At 57.8% G+C, this 13,662-nt stretch overlaps 1 protein-coding gene across 7 annotated transcripts in view; it reads right to left on the bottom strand.

The window, feature by feature from the left end:
• Positions 1–565: 565 nt before the first annotated feature.
• The window catches only part of ADAMTSL2 (ADAMTS like 2), a 27,294-nt gene continuing 14,197 nt past the window's right edge, over positions 566–13,662 (bottom strand). For 5 of the 7 annotated variants that reach the window (XM_064523828.1, XM_064523829.1, XM_064523834.1 and 2 more), the window contains 8 exons: positions 9,109–9,212; positions 7,495–7,621; positions 5,569–5,782; positions 3,503–3,658; positions 2,568–2,738; positions 2,260–2,436; positions 2,034–2,178; positions 566–1,368 (listed from right to left, as the gene is read on the bottom strand). In XM_064523828.1, the coding sequence (XP_064379898.1) occupies positions 1,250–1,368; positions 2,034–2,178; positions 2,260–2,436; positions 2,568–2,738; positions 3,503–3,658; positions 5,569–5,782; positions 7,495–7,621; positions 9,109–9,212 (1,213 nt within the window). In that variant the 3' untranslated portion in view covers positions 566–1,249. The remainder of the gene's footprint in view (positions 1,369–2,033; positions 2,179–2,259; positions 2,437–2,567; positions 2,739–3,502; positions 3,659–5,568; positions 5,783–7,494; positions 7,622–9,108; positions 9,213–13,662) is intronic. The other 2 variants (XM_064523830.1, XM_064523831.1) reach the window with 2 other exon arrangements.

The raw sequence follows: 13,662 nt of genomic DNA, 5'->3' as shown, positions 1-13,662 counted from the left end.
TCCGTCTTTGCAAATGAGTATCTTGGATATACTTGGGGGGGTTGTTTGGGGTGGGGGGGTCGGGGCTTGGGTTCTTATGTGTTGTTCCTTAGGGGGCTGTGGGCAAGGGCAGCCGGGGGCAACTGTGGCTGCAGCTCTACTTTGTACAGTTCTTACTGCGGTTTGGTTAAATGCATTTCGACTTTGCATTTCTTGTGAACGTACTTATCTTTCCCTCCTGCCTTCCTGCCCTTCTCCTTTTTTTCTTCCACCCCCCCTTCCCGTGTAGCTTGGAAACTAAGTAAACGACTGACTGTTTCACTACCCGTCACCTAGTGAACCCTTGTGCAGGACTTCTGGAGTCACTGAGAAAAAAAAAACAAAAAAGCAAAAAAAAAAAAGCAAAAAAAAAAGTAGTAAAATAAACTACAATGATGGGGGTTTGAGGCTGACCTTTTTTGTACTCGCCTCCTGAAATATATGGCATGCTCTGCACAAGTGATGCCTGGGGCACGACGTTCCTGCCTCCGCGGAGCGGTGCCGAGAGCCACGCAGCAGCGGCCACCGCGGGAGCCTGCAACGCCTCTTCTACCACCATAAATATGACAACTTTATTAAAATATACATATGAGTACAAATTAATGATTATACGGATAAAGTTCACTGTCTGTAAACAAATATATTAAAAAAGAGCACGTCTTTTTTGTGATATAAAGTGCAGTTATGTTTCCATATTATTATATACAATATGTCAGCATTATGGGGTATTTTTTTGTAAGGACTATGGAACTAACATTTGGTTATAAGATAAAATTCTCTGAAAAAGTATACACCTACATATTACAAAAAAGGGCTCGGGCTTGAGTTCATTTAGCAAATGAAAATCAGCATCCCACCACATTAAATGCAGCTAAAGATAGCACGCGAGGGCTCGGGGATAAATTAGAAAACGGGTCCTGGGCTCCTTCGGGTGCTTTCGTCTCACGGGGCTGGTGCCTCGGTACCGGCAGCCTGAAAACTCGCCCCGGTGAGAGAAGCCGCGGGGTAAGACCTCGCAAAACACGGGGCTGTTTGCAAGGAGGATGAATCAAATGTACACGGGGCTATGTACAGCTCTGCTGACGGGGGGGACCAATGTACAGTGGCAAGGGCAGCGGGCAGTGCTGGCGCCGCTGCGAGGCACGGGGGAGAGGGGAACGAGGAGAGTAGTTTTGCAATGGTGGGGAAAAAACAAGATAAAAGGCAATCCTTAGCGGGGGCGGCGGCGGCCCTAGGAGTGGGGGGCCCGGCAGGAGCGGCAGCAGGCTTTGCTGTAGTACCAGTGGCTGCACAGGTTCACCTTGATGGCCAGGGCGCAGTTGGTTCCCGCCTGGTCCTGGCAGCTGTCGTCTAGGAGGAGACGGGGAGAGGCGACAAAACACATGGAAAGAAAAAAAGAAATTGCAAGTTCTTTAATGCATTATTTTTCCCTTCCTTGCTGGCTCCTTTTCCCTGTTTTTTTTTTTTTTTGTGTGTTTTCATGGTTTCTATGAGCAGAGGGCACCTGCTTAGCCCTTAGCCAGGGTGATGTCCCCAGGGCACATGGGGACCCGCTGCATGATGCCCGCAGGCAAAGGCAGCACGGGAACACCTCCCTGCACCATTGCATTTCAAGCAACGTTGTGCTTAAAATCCATAGGATTTAAGGATTTTTTTTCCACCAAAAACCCATAGGATGCACAAAGCCAGCCTGCTCCGAAGGCAGCACCGTGCAAGCAGCCTGCACAGCAGCTCCCGGACCCCCGAGGAAGGAGGCAGCCGGTGGCCCTGCGCTTGCCTCCCGCTTCCCTGCTTTTCTCCCACCTTGTCCTTATTCCCTGCTCCTATTAAAGACTTAGGACCGCGTGTTCACTAAAGATCACAGGGGCTCTGAGCAAGCCAACTACTCAGCAAGATGGTTACAAATCCCACAGGATGCTCGGAGACCCAAATCATTAAAATAAGGGCACCGAAGGAACCTCCTCGCCGCGAGCGCGGTACCGTCCGTGCCGGGCCGGGCACCGCGGGCTCCTCACCTGGCGGCTCGGTGGGGCAGGGCTGCAGGTCGCAGGTCTGCTTGCCCACCGGCTTCACCAGCGGGTCGCAGCCCCGCACGATGTCCTTGCCCTGGTAGCACTTCACGTCCCGCATGCGCACGCCGATGCCGCAGGTTTTGGTGCACTGGGGAGCAGAGGGGCAGGGTGAGGCCGGCGCCCGGCGAGGACCTCGCGGGAGGCTCCGGCGGCTCGGCCCCCGGCTCACCTCGGACCAGGGCGTCGTGTACCACTTGAAGCAGGGCCGCTCGAAGCAGGTGGTCTCCTCCACGGGCTTCTTGGCCGCGTCGCAGTCGGCGGCGGCGCGCGTCTTGATCTTGCCGTTGGCGATCTCCAGGCACAGCACGATCCTCCTCTTGACGCCCCGGCCGCACGTGGTGTTGCACTGCGGGGGCACGGCGGGCGCGCGCCCCTCAGCCAGCGCCCCAAAAAGCCGGCCCGGGGGGGGGATGCAATGCCAGCGAGCACCCGGGGGGGCAGGGAGGGGGCCGCCCCACGCCGCGGCGCCCCGCTTACCCGCTCCCAGTCCTGCGCCAGCCAGGCCGCGGGGCAGTTCTTGTCGCCGCAGGGGTGGATGGCCAGGGGCTTGCTCTCCAGGCTGCACTGCGACTCCGGCACCACCCGCCCGTCGCTGGTCTTGCAGTACACGTGCCGGATCATCCTGCCCTGCCCGCAGCCGCCGCTGCACTGCGAGGCGAAGGCGCAGCGGGGCCGTGAGCGCCCGGGCGCCCCTTCTCCCTCCGAACGCCGAGCACGGCCCACAAGCGCGGCACGGCACTGCCCTTCCCCGTGCAACGGCTTGCAAAGCGCCCGGCCCCACCAGTGCAAAGCAAACGCGTCCCCGCTGCTTGCAGCGGCGAAGCCGCGCGGGTGCCGACACGGGCGAAGGCTCCCTCCCGGGCTCCTCGGTAGCTGCTACTAGAGGCGCACCGTGTTTCCCAGCACGGCTGCTGCCATGGAAACTGCTTATTTTTAGCCAACGCTAATGAACCCAAACGTAGGTAAAAATAGCTCGAGAAGCGGGGTCTCCGTGGCGGAAACGTGCAGATGAGATGGGGAAAGCGAGGGATGGGGGGGCTCATTTTTGGAGCGTGCAGCATACGCGTTGGACAAGCAGGGAAGACGAGGGACCCGCGGGAAGACGAGGGATGGGGCAGCTCAGCTGGGAGCTGATGGCCGGGGTGGCACGGCCACGTGGGCCGGGAGCCCCGCAAGCAGCAGAAAGCCCTGCAAACACCCGGGATGCCAGAGCCGGCCCTGAGCTGGGGCGAACAAGCTCCAATCGCCCCGCGGTGCAAAAGCCGCCAGGTTGATGGCCAGCCCCAGCATCCCCCAGCTAAGCACTGCAGCTCCGGCACGCGTAAAGTTTACGGTCCACCGTACTGCAGGGAAAAACAAGCAGGAAAAGGCACGGCTGCGAGCGCGGCCGCCCTCCCGCCGCGGGCTCTCACCGGTCCCCAGTCGGAGACGGTCCACTGGCGGTCGCAGGGCGGCCCCGTGCAGTTCTTCTCGGCCAGGGGCCGGGTGCTGGCGTCGCACAGCGTCTCCTCCTCGGAGCAGCGGATGTCGCGGGTCACCACGCTCCGCTCTCCGCAGCGGGCTGAGCACTGCCGGGGCAGGGACACGGATGGGCCGGGGGAGGCAGCGGCGCGGGGCCGCGCTGCTCCCCCCTCGCCCCGCGGACACGGGGAGGCACCCGCGGCCCAGGCGGCCGCCAGATCATCTGGTTTAAGGTGTGATGTAAATTGGGGGCTGCTTTTTTTTTTTTTTTCCCCTTAAGCTTTTAACATGAAACTCTCTAAAAATGCACAATGAAAACACATTTATGACTGTCTGTAAAACAATCCGTAGCAAACCACCTCCCTCTCCCTCCAAACCCCAAACAGCGCTGAACAGCTTCAGCAGACAAGTTCAAAGGTACAGGAGGGGCTAAATCCTGCCCCGGTGCTGAGCTCTCGGCCAGGATGAGCCCAGCTGGAGTGTCTGGGTGCCCAGAGAGCGGCCTCCCATCTCGCTGCATCCCATCACACACCGTGCATCACCCCAAAATCCCCCGTCCCGCTGCATCCCGCCCCAATGTGCATCACCCCAAAATCCTGCTCCTCTTCCAGGTGGCCACAATTTTGCACAAACTGCCCCAAATGCCCACTCAGAGCCCCAGGGCTTTAGCTGCAGAGCGAGGACGGGGGCGAAATGCCTCCCGCTTCCTTCGCGGAAGCAGCAAGCTGCTCTCCGCGTCTTCGAGAACGCTCTCTCCAAACCACACGATTGAGATTTTTATACCGTGGATAAATTTGGCACCCGGCAGCCCAGTGACATTATTTAGAGCGGGGTTTGAGTTACTACAGTCTCGCGCACACGTTTGCTCCATGCATAACGTAAAGCAGGGAAAAGTGTCAACAGCACAGCGCTCAGACGCATCGCGCTGATATGTTAATCCTCAGATCTCTGAAACGTGCTCTTTTTTTATGCATCCATCCCAAGCCAACTTGGCACCCGGCTTCAGATGGGATCCAAATTAGATTAGCTTTGCTGCTGGCTAAGACAGACCTGCTCCGGGACTGTCTGCAGCAATCTGTCCCTGACACATGCTGGAGCGCTATATGGAATTCTATAGCATAAGCCGCCCCGGTTTGCTCCGCCAGTCAAAATAGCGCGTAGCATGTGCGCGGGGAGCTTTTCTCTACTGAACAGGGAAAGTCAAAACATCCTAGAAAAGAAAAAAAAAATCGGAGAGTGCACCAGCCTTTCCAGCAGCAGCATGCCGGCAAGCGCGGCGGCTGAGCCCGGGCTCGCGGAGGAAAGGTGATATTTAAGTTATGAACGAGCAGCATTTTGGGGAGCCCCCCAGGAGAGTCAGACGCTCTCACGGGGTGAACAGGCCAGGTTCGGGATGCGGCGGGCAACGCCGGCAAGCGGAGCCGGGCCATGGTGGGGTGGGGCCCCGGCCCCGAGGACGCAGCATCCTTTCGCTCAGAGCCACGCCAGGCCCCAGGCTCTGCTGCACAAGGTAAATCCCGAACAAGCCGAGCGAAAGGCTGGCTCGGAGACTCACAAAGGTTCCCATGTGTCAACTAACGCGCTAATAAGGCAAGAGCAGAACTAGGCCACCCCCAAAACCCCTCTTCCAGCTGGCTGAGCCGTTTCCTTAAGGCACAGCTATTAAGGGGTTAAATTCTCCTTGGGGTGCAGTGAAGTCGGAGGTGAGGAGGAGAAGTTTGTGGGAATAATTCCCGTCCGAGGTGGGACCTCCTCCTGGTCACGCCTCACTATGGTCTGCAGAAGCTGGGGACCAGCTGGGCACAGGGACTCACGGCGGTGGCCTCACCCAGGAGGACACTTCAAGGAGAAGAACATTGCTGGGTCATGTTGGTCCACGTGCAATGAGTGGGGCTGGTGCCTCAAGTCTCAAACCCAAAAGGCAGTTTCAAACCCAGAAGGGACAGGACAGACACGCACAGGAGCTCGCCCCCGGCGCTGCCACCGGCCCTGGGGCCGCACGGCGCCGGGGATTTACCTCCGACCACTCCGACATTTCCCACTGGGGCCCGCAGGCGGGATTCTTGCAGACTTTGCGCTCGTCGGGCCGGGTAATGTCAGCGGATTCGCAGAGATCGCTGTAGACCGAGCTGTCAAAACCAGGAGAGATCATCTTCCAGCATCGGACAATCCGAAACTGGTAGCCTTCCCCGCAGGTGCGGGAACACTCGCTCCAGCTGCTCGTCTCCCACCTGCGGAAAGCAAGAGAGGCCGGCGCTGCAGCACGGGCCCCCGCGCGCGGGGGGCGAGGGGGTGGCACGGGCGGCCCCCCCGGCACCTCGGCGCTCGCAGGGAGGCTGCTGCAGCAGGAATAACATGCAAGGAGGCTGCAGAGCCGGCAGATGCTTCCCCCCGGGTCAGGATTAGGTGCTGCTGGGGCTCAACGCCGCATCCTTCCACCCCGCGGACCCGAGCCCGCGCAGGCAGCGAGCTGCACGGGGATGCCTGCGCTGATGGACACTAAAATCAGGTTGCCAAGAGGAAAAATGAGCTAGAGCGGTGAGAAAAGGACCTGCGCTATCGCTGTGCAGCCCTGAAGGGACATCAGAGCAGACCCTGCAGGCCCATTCCCGTCCCTGCCACCATTGCCCGGGCTTTCTGGTTGGGAGAAGCTCCTACATCCCAGGGAAGGACACAGAAAGAGCTCTTATATTAGTCTAGACTTTTATAGCACAGTAACACTGCAGTAATTCTCACGTAAAGAATAAAAACCTAAAGGAAACAGAAGTCGTAGCTCCTGCCACCTTGCATCAGGGGAGAGGGGACCAAGATCTCCTCCGCCCAGGTCAGGCCACCCCGGGGCAAGCAAAAATTAAAATCCTCTCGGCACTTTCTGATGGAAAAGTGGTGCCAACCCAAGCAGCACCTGCCTAAACGAAAGCACACATGCCGGGATGCCCCACTCCGAGCCCCCAGCAGCTCCTTTCCCCACCCACCGCTGCCCCGCGGCCGCTCCGGGGCTGGTCCGTCACAGACCAGCTCCTTCTCCTTCACAGCAGCAAAGCCACGGGGCGAGAGCCGCACAGCTGTAAGGACAGGCTGCTTTATAAGAGGCCTGTGGGATAACCTGGGCATGAAAAGAGCCCTAATGCTTGTGCTAACAGATTATAAAGTTAAAGCAAATACAGATTAAGGTCCCCACAGTATCTACAGGGCAGGTGTGTTCCCAGCAGTGGCACCATCCATCTGCCCATGATTTTTAATGCCTGAGTTGCAACCCGGCCTGCATCAGCCCTGCAGCTCCGCTTCCCGCACCCGCTGCGCAGCTGCAACCGAAGGAGCAGCCGGCACCGGCCGCGGGGCCGGAGAAGCAGCTGCCCCGGGGCCAAGCCAAGGCACCTGCACCGGACCAGCTCCTTCAGAGCCCCTTTCTCGGGCTCCCCTTTGCTTGAGGGCCAAGGGAGCAGTCGGACAAATCCACTACGCGTTTCACTTAGGGTATGAAGCCAGCGTGGTCCGGAGCTCTGGTGGACCGTGAGCACCAGCACCAGCACCAGCACCAGCACCAGCACCAGCACCAGCACCAGCACCAGCACCAGCGCTCCAGCTGCCCGAGAGTCACCCCCGCCTCAGCCGGTGGCACGAAGCGGCCGGGGCACAGCGCGAGCAGGCTCGGGCACGCGCCGGCCCCAGGAAACGTCCCGGCGGAGCGAGGCACGTGCTCTCCTCCCTGCCCTCCCGGCACATCCAGGTGCCACCTGCAATTACCTGAGACGGAAACAAGCGTTTGCTGCGCGTCCGCAGGGCTACGCACGCCCCGACGGCGCTCGAGGCTCAGTTTCGCTCGCAGACAGCGCAAAGCATGGTTTTACCTCTCCCTTTGCCCCATCAGCAGCCCGACACCCGGGAGCATCCGAGTCGCACGCCAGCATCGGCGCGGCTCCGGCCGGGGACCGCGGCGTACCTGGGCTGGCACTCTCTGCCCGCGCAGAACTCATGGACCGGCTCGGGACGGGTCATGGCATCGCAGTACGTATCGTCCACTTCGATGCCGTCATAGCGCACACACATAGCATACGTGGACATCACTCCTGGTGTCGGAGAGAGCACACACAACACAGGACGCTTGGCAATTTTGGCAACCAAAAAAAAAAAAATTTTTCTCTTTTTTTTTTTTTTTTTTTTTGAGCTGTAATTTCTAAAACTTCCTCCCAGCGGAAAGCAGCAGGCCTGACTCGACAAGGGAGGACCGCAGCAGCGGTCCCCGGGCCACCGGCAGGGCTCACCGCCAGTAACAGCACGCGAACAGCACGAGCGCGACGGAAGGGCTTGGGGCAACGAGCCCCGCCGGCCGGTCCCTCAGCCCAAAACGCACCCACGGCACGTGTGGCCCAGAGCCGCTCTCGTCTGGGACCTCCCCTCCTCCTCCTCCTCCTCCTCCTCCTCCTGGCCCCGTGCACAGAGCGAGCATCACCGTACGCAGAGCGCATTGTGCAAAGTCCGTTCTGGGACCTGGCCAGGGACCAGGAGGCTGCTCTGGCTACAGGTAACAAGAATTTCAGCTCTCAGAAACATATGGTTTGCATAAAGCTAAAAAAAATCTACGGCTCTTGACATTGCTTCTCTGCAATATGTCATTGAGAAAAGGTAACGAGACCGGAGAAATTTAAGTAAAATATCAGCCTGCTAGCTGCAAGCTGGGGCACAGCAGTTTGTCCCAGTTGGGCGGAAAATTTGTGCAGAAGGGACTGAAGAACTGAAAACTCCCCTCGTGGGTCGGGGCTCCTGGGGACAGTGGCAGCTTGCACAGCGCCTGCTGCCTGCGCCCTGCCTGCAAGCGCCTGCCGGACACCACCAAAAGCTCTGGCATGCTCAAAAAATAAAACCTGTGCATCTGTTAAAAAGCATCCTGCAGAGATTGCCATCTCCTCCTCCCCTTTTCTCCTTCTTAACTCCAGAAGCGATGAAGTTTCTGGTTTATCCCGGGGAAGGGGCTGCTTGGTAAATGGGGCAGGCAAAGGTCCTGCCCCAGAGCCTGCTGCACTAGCAGCGATGGATTTCGCAGGAGCCAGAAAACGCCATCGATTCGCCTCCCCCCAACCGACAGGCAGCGGAGGAAGACAGAGATCAGGTGGTTTGAAACTTTCTGGAGTGGCAAAAAGGGGGAAAATTTACGCCAAAAGACCAGAGGCAACGTCTGGCCTCCCCAAGGTCTGCGTCGCCGCGCCGGACCTGCACCGCTGCAGCCGAGACCCGACTCCGCGGCGGGAGAAAGTGCGGGAGAAGCAAAGCAACAAACCAAACGCGACTTTGTGTCCTGCCGGAGCTGAGCAACCTTCAACACCGCACGCGGTCAGAAAGCAGCCGAAAACATCAGAACATCCAAAAAGGGGGGAAAAAAAAGCAAAAAAGGAACCCCCCCGCCTGGCTGCAGAGATCTGAGCACCCGCTGCCACGGCTGCTGGTGCCCCAGCCCCGCACGGGCCGCAGCTCCGGAGGGGACCGCGTCTCGCGGGATGCTCGCCACGGGCGGACGGACACGCGACCGCAGCGGGCACGCGGAGGCCGAGTTTGCTACCTGTGGTACACGTAGAGCTGCAGGGTTCGTGGGAGGAAAGCTTCCACCTGTACATGTCAGCAGCACTCACACCTTGGCCCTTTCTTAACAACTTCAATCTGTTTCTAGCGATAAGCAAACAAAACAAAAAAAGAAGGCATTTATCAGGAGAGCCGCGACCCGTCCCGCCAGACACACACACGGCTGCGAGCAGGTTGCAGGTTGTGGTTGGGTTTGGGTTTGGGGGAGGGAATATTTGCTTTGTTTGTCGGTTGGGTTCGGTTTTTCTGATTTGGGGTTTGTTTGGTTTATTTATTTATTAGTTTATGGTTTCGGTTTGTTTAACAACATACCTGTCCTGAGCCCCAAGTAGAATCCCCAGCCCGGTTAGAGGCAGAGCTTCCACTGTCTAGAAATAGAGAGAATGGGATAAAAATACCCACAAGTAGAAACAGTTCAGAATTTAACAAAAGTTTGCATTTTCTGCTCAAATACACCTGGCCCTCGGCGTACAGCGCCTAAAGGTGCAGTATCTCCTCCCCTGGGACGCCAGGTCCGAGCCGGCACGCGGCTCTCGCTGCTCGGAGCCGGCGGACCCAGGCTCCCGGCGGCCTCTCCAGCGGCTCGGACCTCACCGGCTCACGCTTTCCTATCCGCCTACCTGTTGCTCTGGGTGGCTTTTGCCGCTCCCGCTAGGCTCTTTTATTTTTGCTATATAATTTGCATCCCTTACAAAACACTGCATTCACACACGTAATGCCGTTGGGAAAGGAGTTACGGATTCATCCTGATATATGAACAAGCACTCGTAAACCCACGGATAACAGCTTCGCCCAGCTCAGCGCCTAGGTACGTACGGCAATGCTATACGGCATCAGGGATACTGCACCTTTACAACAAGAGGCTTCAATTCTGGTCTCGTACCTTTGTTCAAACCCTCGAAATGTCTATACTGATTTAAATAGCGCATAAGGTTGTATCCTGACATCCAGTTGTCTCTGGCCTGGCAAGATATGCAGCTTGTATGATTTCTAGGCAGCAGAAGCTCTGAAATTGCCTTATTTATGTGGTCATAAGAAAAAGTTCAGGTCTAGTCTACGGAATAGCTCTTTAAGAGGACACTGCTGAGAGGCAGGAGTTTCCCCTCCAGACCCACCCGCCGGCCATTGTTAGCACCGATCTCCTGGAAGGACTGAGAACAACCACCGCGTTTTCCCGGATGATTTGGCCTCTGTCTTTTTGGCAAATGGTCGTTTCCTGCGTTTGAAATGGAACTGAACGTGGCTATTTTTGTGCAAAAATAACAACCTCGGCTTACTATAAATAGTGCTTTATCTTGCCGAAACAGCTTTGATAGGGGCCCCGCATCACCCACCGATACCAGCTCAGCCCTGACGACCATCACCGCTTCCCTAACCGCAGCCGCTCAGCCGGACAGGGCTCACAAAGCGACCCTCTTCAGCCAGGCCCGTTAAAACAGTGGTCAACATCTGGGGTTTTTTATATATATTTTAATTTGCCCCAAAAAGGAGGGCATTGCCTAGCTCTTCGGGGCTGCACCCTGCTCTCAGCAGCACCAACGCAAAGCCCAGCTCACCCATGACCGGAGTCCCCTTCCCGGCTCCACAGCTACCTCCACCGCTTCCCAGGTCATGCCGGGCTGAACCGGCAGAAGCGACGGTGCAATCGGACCTCTGGGATCCGCACGGCTCCCTGACCCCCTTGCACCCCCCAACAAGCTTTGTAGCGCAGCTGGGGATAGAAAACCCTTCACCGGTGTCCCTTTAACCTGTGTGATCTTAACTAAAGAGCTTCTACACGTAGGGAGGTCACAGGGACAAGCTCTAGCTAAATCAGACATCGGGTGATAGGGCAGCATTTAGCTCTCCTACCATTTCGAGCAGACAACACTTATTTTGTTTTCTTCTAAATGCAGACAGCAGCAAGTTGTTCTATGAACAAAGCTGGTGGGTTTCTCTCTTTTCTCTTCTCTTTCTTATTACGATGGTTATTACAAAGTGAAATATTCTCTTCCCTGCCTGCACTTTGCATCTGCTTTTGACGCGAGCAACAGCACCAAAAATTAGCACCAGTCCATTTCTGCAAGATGCAAATCAGTCCTCGCTGCCACTTTCTAGCGAAACCTGTTTCTGGGGCAGGGGACAAAACATCCCCTTCTGGCAAAAGCTGCCACCCTGAAGCCAGCTGATGCTTTGGCTGCCCGTCTTCAAGCAACTGTCCTTGTAGCAGAAGAATAATCCTAACAAGTGCATGTAAACACCAACATGCAGACACTCTGGGCTCACGTTCCTGATTTTTATTTCACTTTCTATTTTTGATTAAAGTGGGGAAACTCCCGACTCCCCGCACGGGATGAGCCTCAGCTGCTGGCCAAGGCTGGAGCAGCAAAGGTGGCTGGATGGGCCCCAGTGGACATGCTTCAACTTCTCCAGGAGGGGCAGAGCAAGACATCGCTCTCACCACTGCAAAACAGCCCTTGTCCCTGTCCTCCTGCCCGCAGAGCTTGGTTCTGGACAACAAATACAAGCCCCACCAGTACCAGGTGCTTTTGTACCTGGATGACTCCATCCATGCTGAAAATGTCAATGCTTAAGAAAAAATAAGATGCCCCACCTCTAACCAACGCGGTCCTGTGCGCGCAGGGACCGTCTGGTGACAGTCTCCGAAAGATGACCCTGCCTCGTGTGTCCACTCACAGAGAAGGAAAGCAAGAGAAAAAGCAAAGACACCTCCTGGGATCACAAAAGGACAGAGGATGGGAGGGATTCCGGGAGGTCTTGCGTCCGAGCTCCTGCTCAGAACTGGGCAAATGCCAACGCCAGACCAGGTGGCTCAGGGACTCGCACAGTTGTGGCTTGAACGTCTCCAAGGACAGAGATTCCCCACCCTAGGCCCCATCCCAGGGCTGCCCCACACGCAGCTGGGCAGTTTTTCCCACGCACCCCGTCGTGATTCCCTCCGCTGGGACTTCCCCAGGCGCCTCGAGAGCAGCCTGGCTCCATCCGCTCTGTCGCTGCCCTTGGGATGATGGAAGCTGCCTTCAGACCCCCTTCGCCTTCCCTTCACCTGGCAATACAGCTCCAACCCTGCAGCTGTTCCTCCTGAGCCCTGCACCTCTCAGCTGGATGAGGTGCACAAACGTGGCCATCCTGACTCAACAGCCCCCCAGCAGTGACAGTCCAAACCCAAAATAGCATCAAACTGCAATTAGGGCCTTAATCCTGCTGCTTTGGGTGCCAGCAGGAGTTTTAACGCTGGCTCCAGCGGACACGAGCTGGTCCATCACTTGCAGCCCAGGGGGCTGCAAGGGGAGCTGTGTGCATTAGGATGCAACTGGGCTTGAAAGAATACATGAATAATTTGGGCAGAGTAGAGGGGCAAGAAAAGTCATAACAACTGAGCAGGGCTGTGTCACCACAGAGCCAGCAGAGGCTGAATGCTGCGCCTGCAAACGTGCCCAGAGGCCAGGGTGACATGTCCAGCAGGACCACAGTCCCTGCCCGGTGCTGTGCTGTCTCCCCCCGCTCCCAGGCACCCCCTTCCCAGGGAAGCAGTGGGGTCCCCTGGTGCTGCCATCCCACCTCTGCTGGGCAGGAGCCAGCAGCCCCAGCCTCTGCACAGTGCACGAAGCCAGTCCTGCACCCCAACTCGCCCAGCTCTGCTGCCCTGCGCCCACCTCGGTCGGCCGTGCACCCACCTCGAGCCCAGGTGGGGAAGCAGCCTGCCAAGGCAAGGGGGGCAGCTGGGGCCTGCCTGCACCCAGGGCCACCCCCAGCCCCCCAAAGGGTCCCGGGGACCCTCGGGGCTCACAGCAGCCCAGAGCCGGGTCAGCCCAGGACCCAGGAGCAAGGGCACCGCTCACCCTCCTGCTGCCACCTCTGAACGTCCCCCAGCCCAGGCCAGCGGCTGCCACTCCCCAGTCTGCACCACAGAGGCTGGGCAAAACCCAAACCCTCTTTAGCTATCACCACTTCGAGTGGAGGGGGGGGCCCAGGGGGAAGTCACATTTTGTTCCCGAGCAAGTAGAGCAGAGAAGAGGGAATGTTTTTGGAAAGAGTGGGGAAGAAAATGGCAATGCTTGGTATCCTTCCTTCAGGAGTTTAAACCTTAGCAACATGTCTTTGCTACGGGAGGGGCCAGGGGATAACGGCAGGAGCTTTACAGCTCCACCGGTGACTGCACTAGAGACTTCCCTGGATTGCCTGCGTTAAGCAGCTCTGCCTTCCCCCAGCCTGCAATATTAGGGTTCCTCTGCATTTTAATGCACCGCAGATCCCCTGCATTCCTCGCAGGTGGGGAAGGGCCGGTCCCACGCAGCAGCAGCAGCAGCGGTGCGGGTGACTGACGCGCCGGGGCCACGCGGGAGCCCGCGGGCGGCCAGGCGAGACGCGAACCCGCTGGGGCTCTCCCGGCTCCCGCTCCGCGGCCGCAGCGTGCCGAGGCACCGGAGCTAACGGCGCTATCCGCACTTGTCAGAGAGTGCTAATGAAATGCTTTCTTTGGCAGCTGCAGGAGAAGTTTCCAAGCCAAGCCACGGGAAAACATGATAGACTC

This window comes from Dromaius novaehollandiae, chromosome 20 (assembly GCF_036370855.1).
Source record: "Dromaius novaehollandiae isolate bDroNov1 chromosome 20, bDroNov1.hap1, whole genome shotgun sequence".
In the NCBI taxonomy this organism is placed as follows: domain Eukaryota; kingdom Metazoa; phylum Chordata; class Aves; order Casuariiformes; family Dromaiidae; genus Dromaius; species Dromaius novaehollandiae.
Note: the sequence above shows the minus strand (reverse complement) of the source record. Positions and strands in the feature narration are given on the sequence as shown.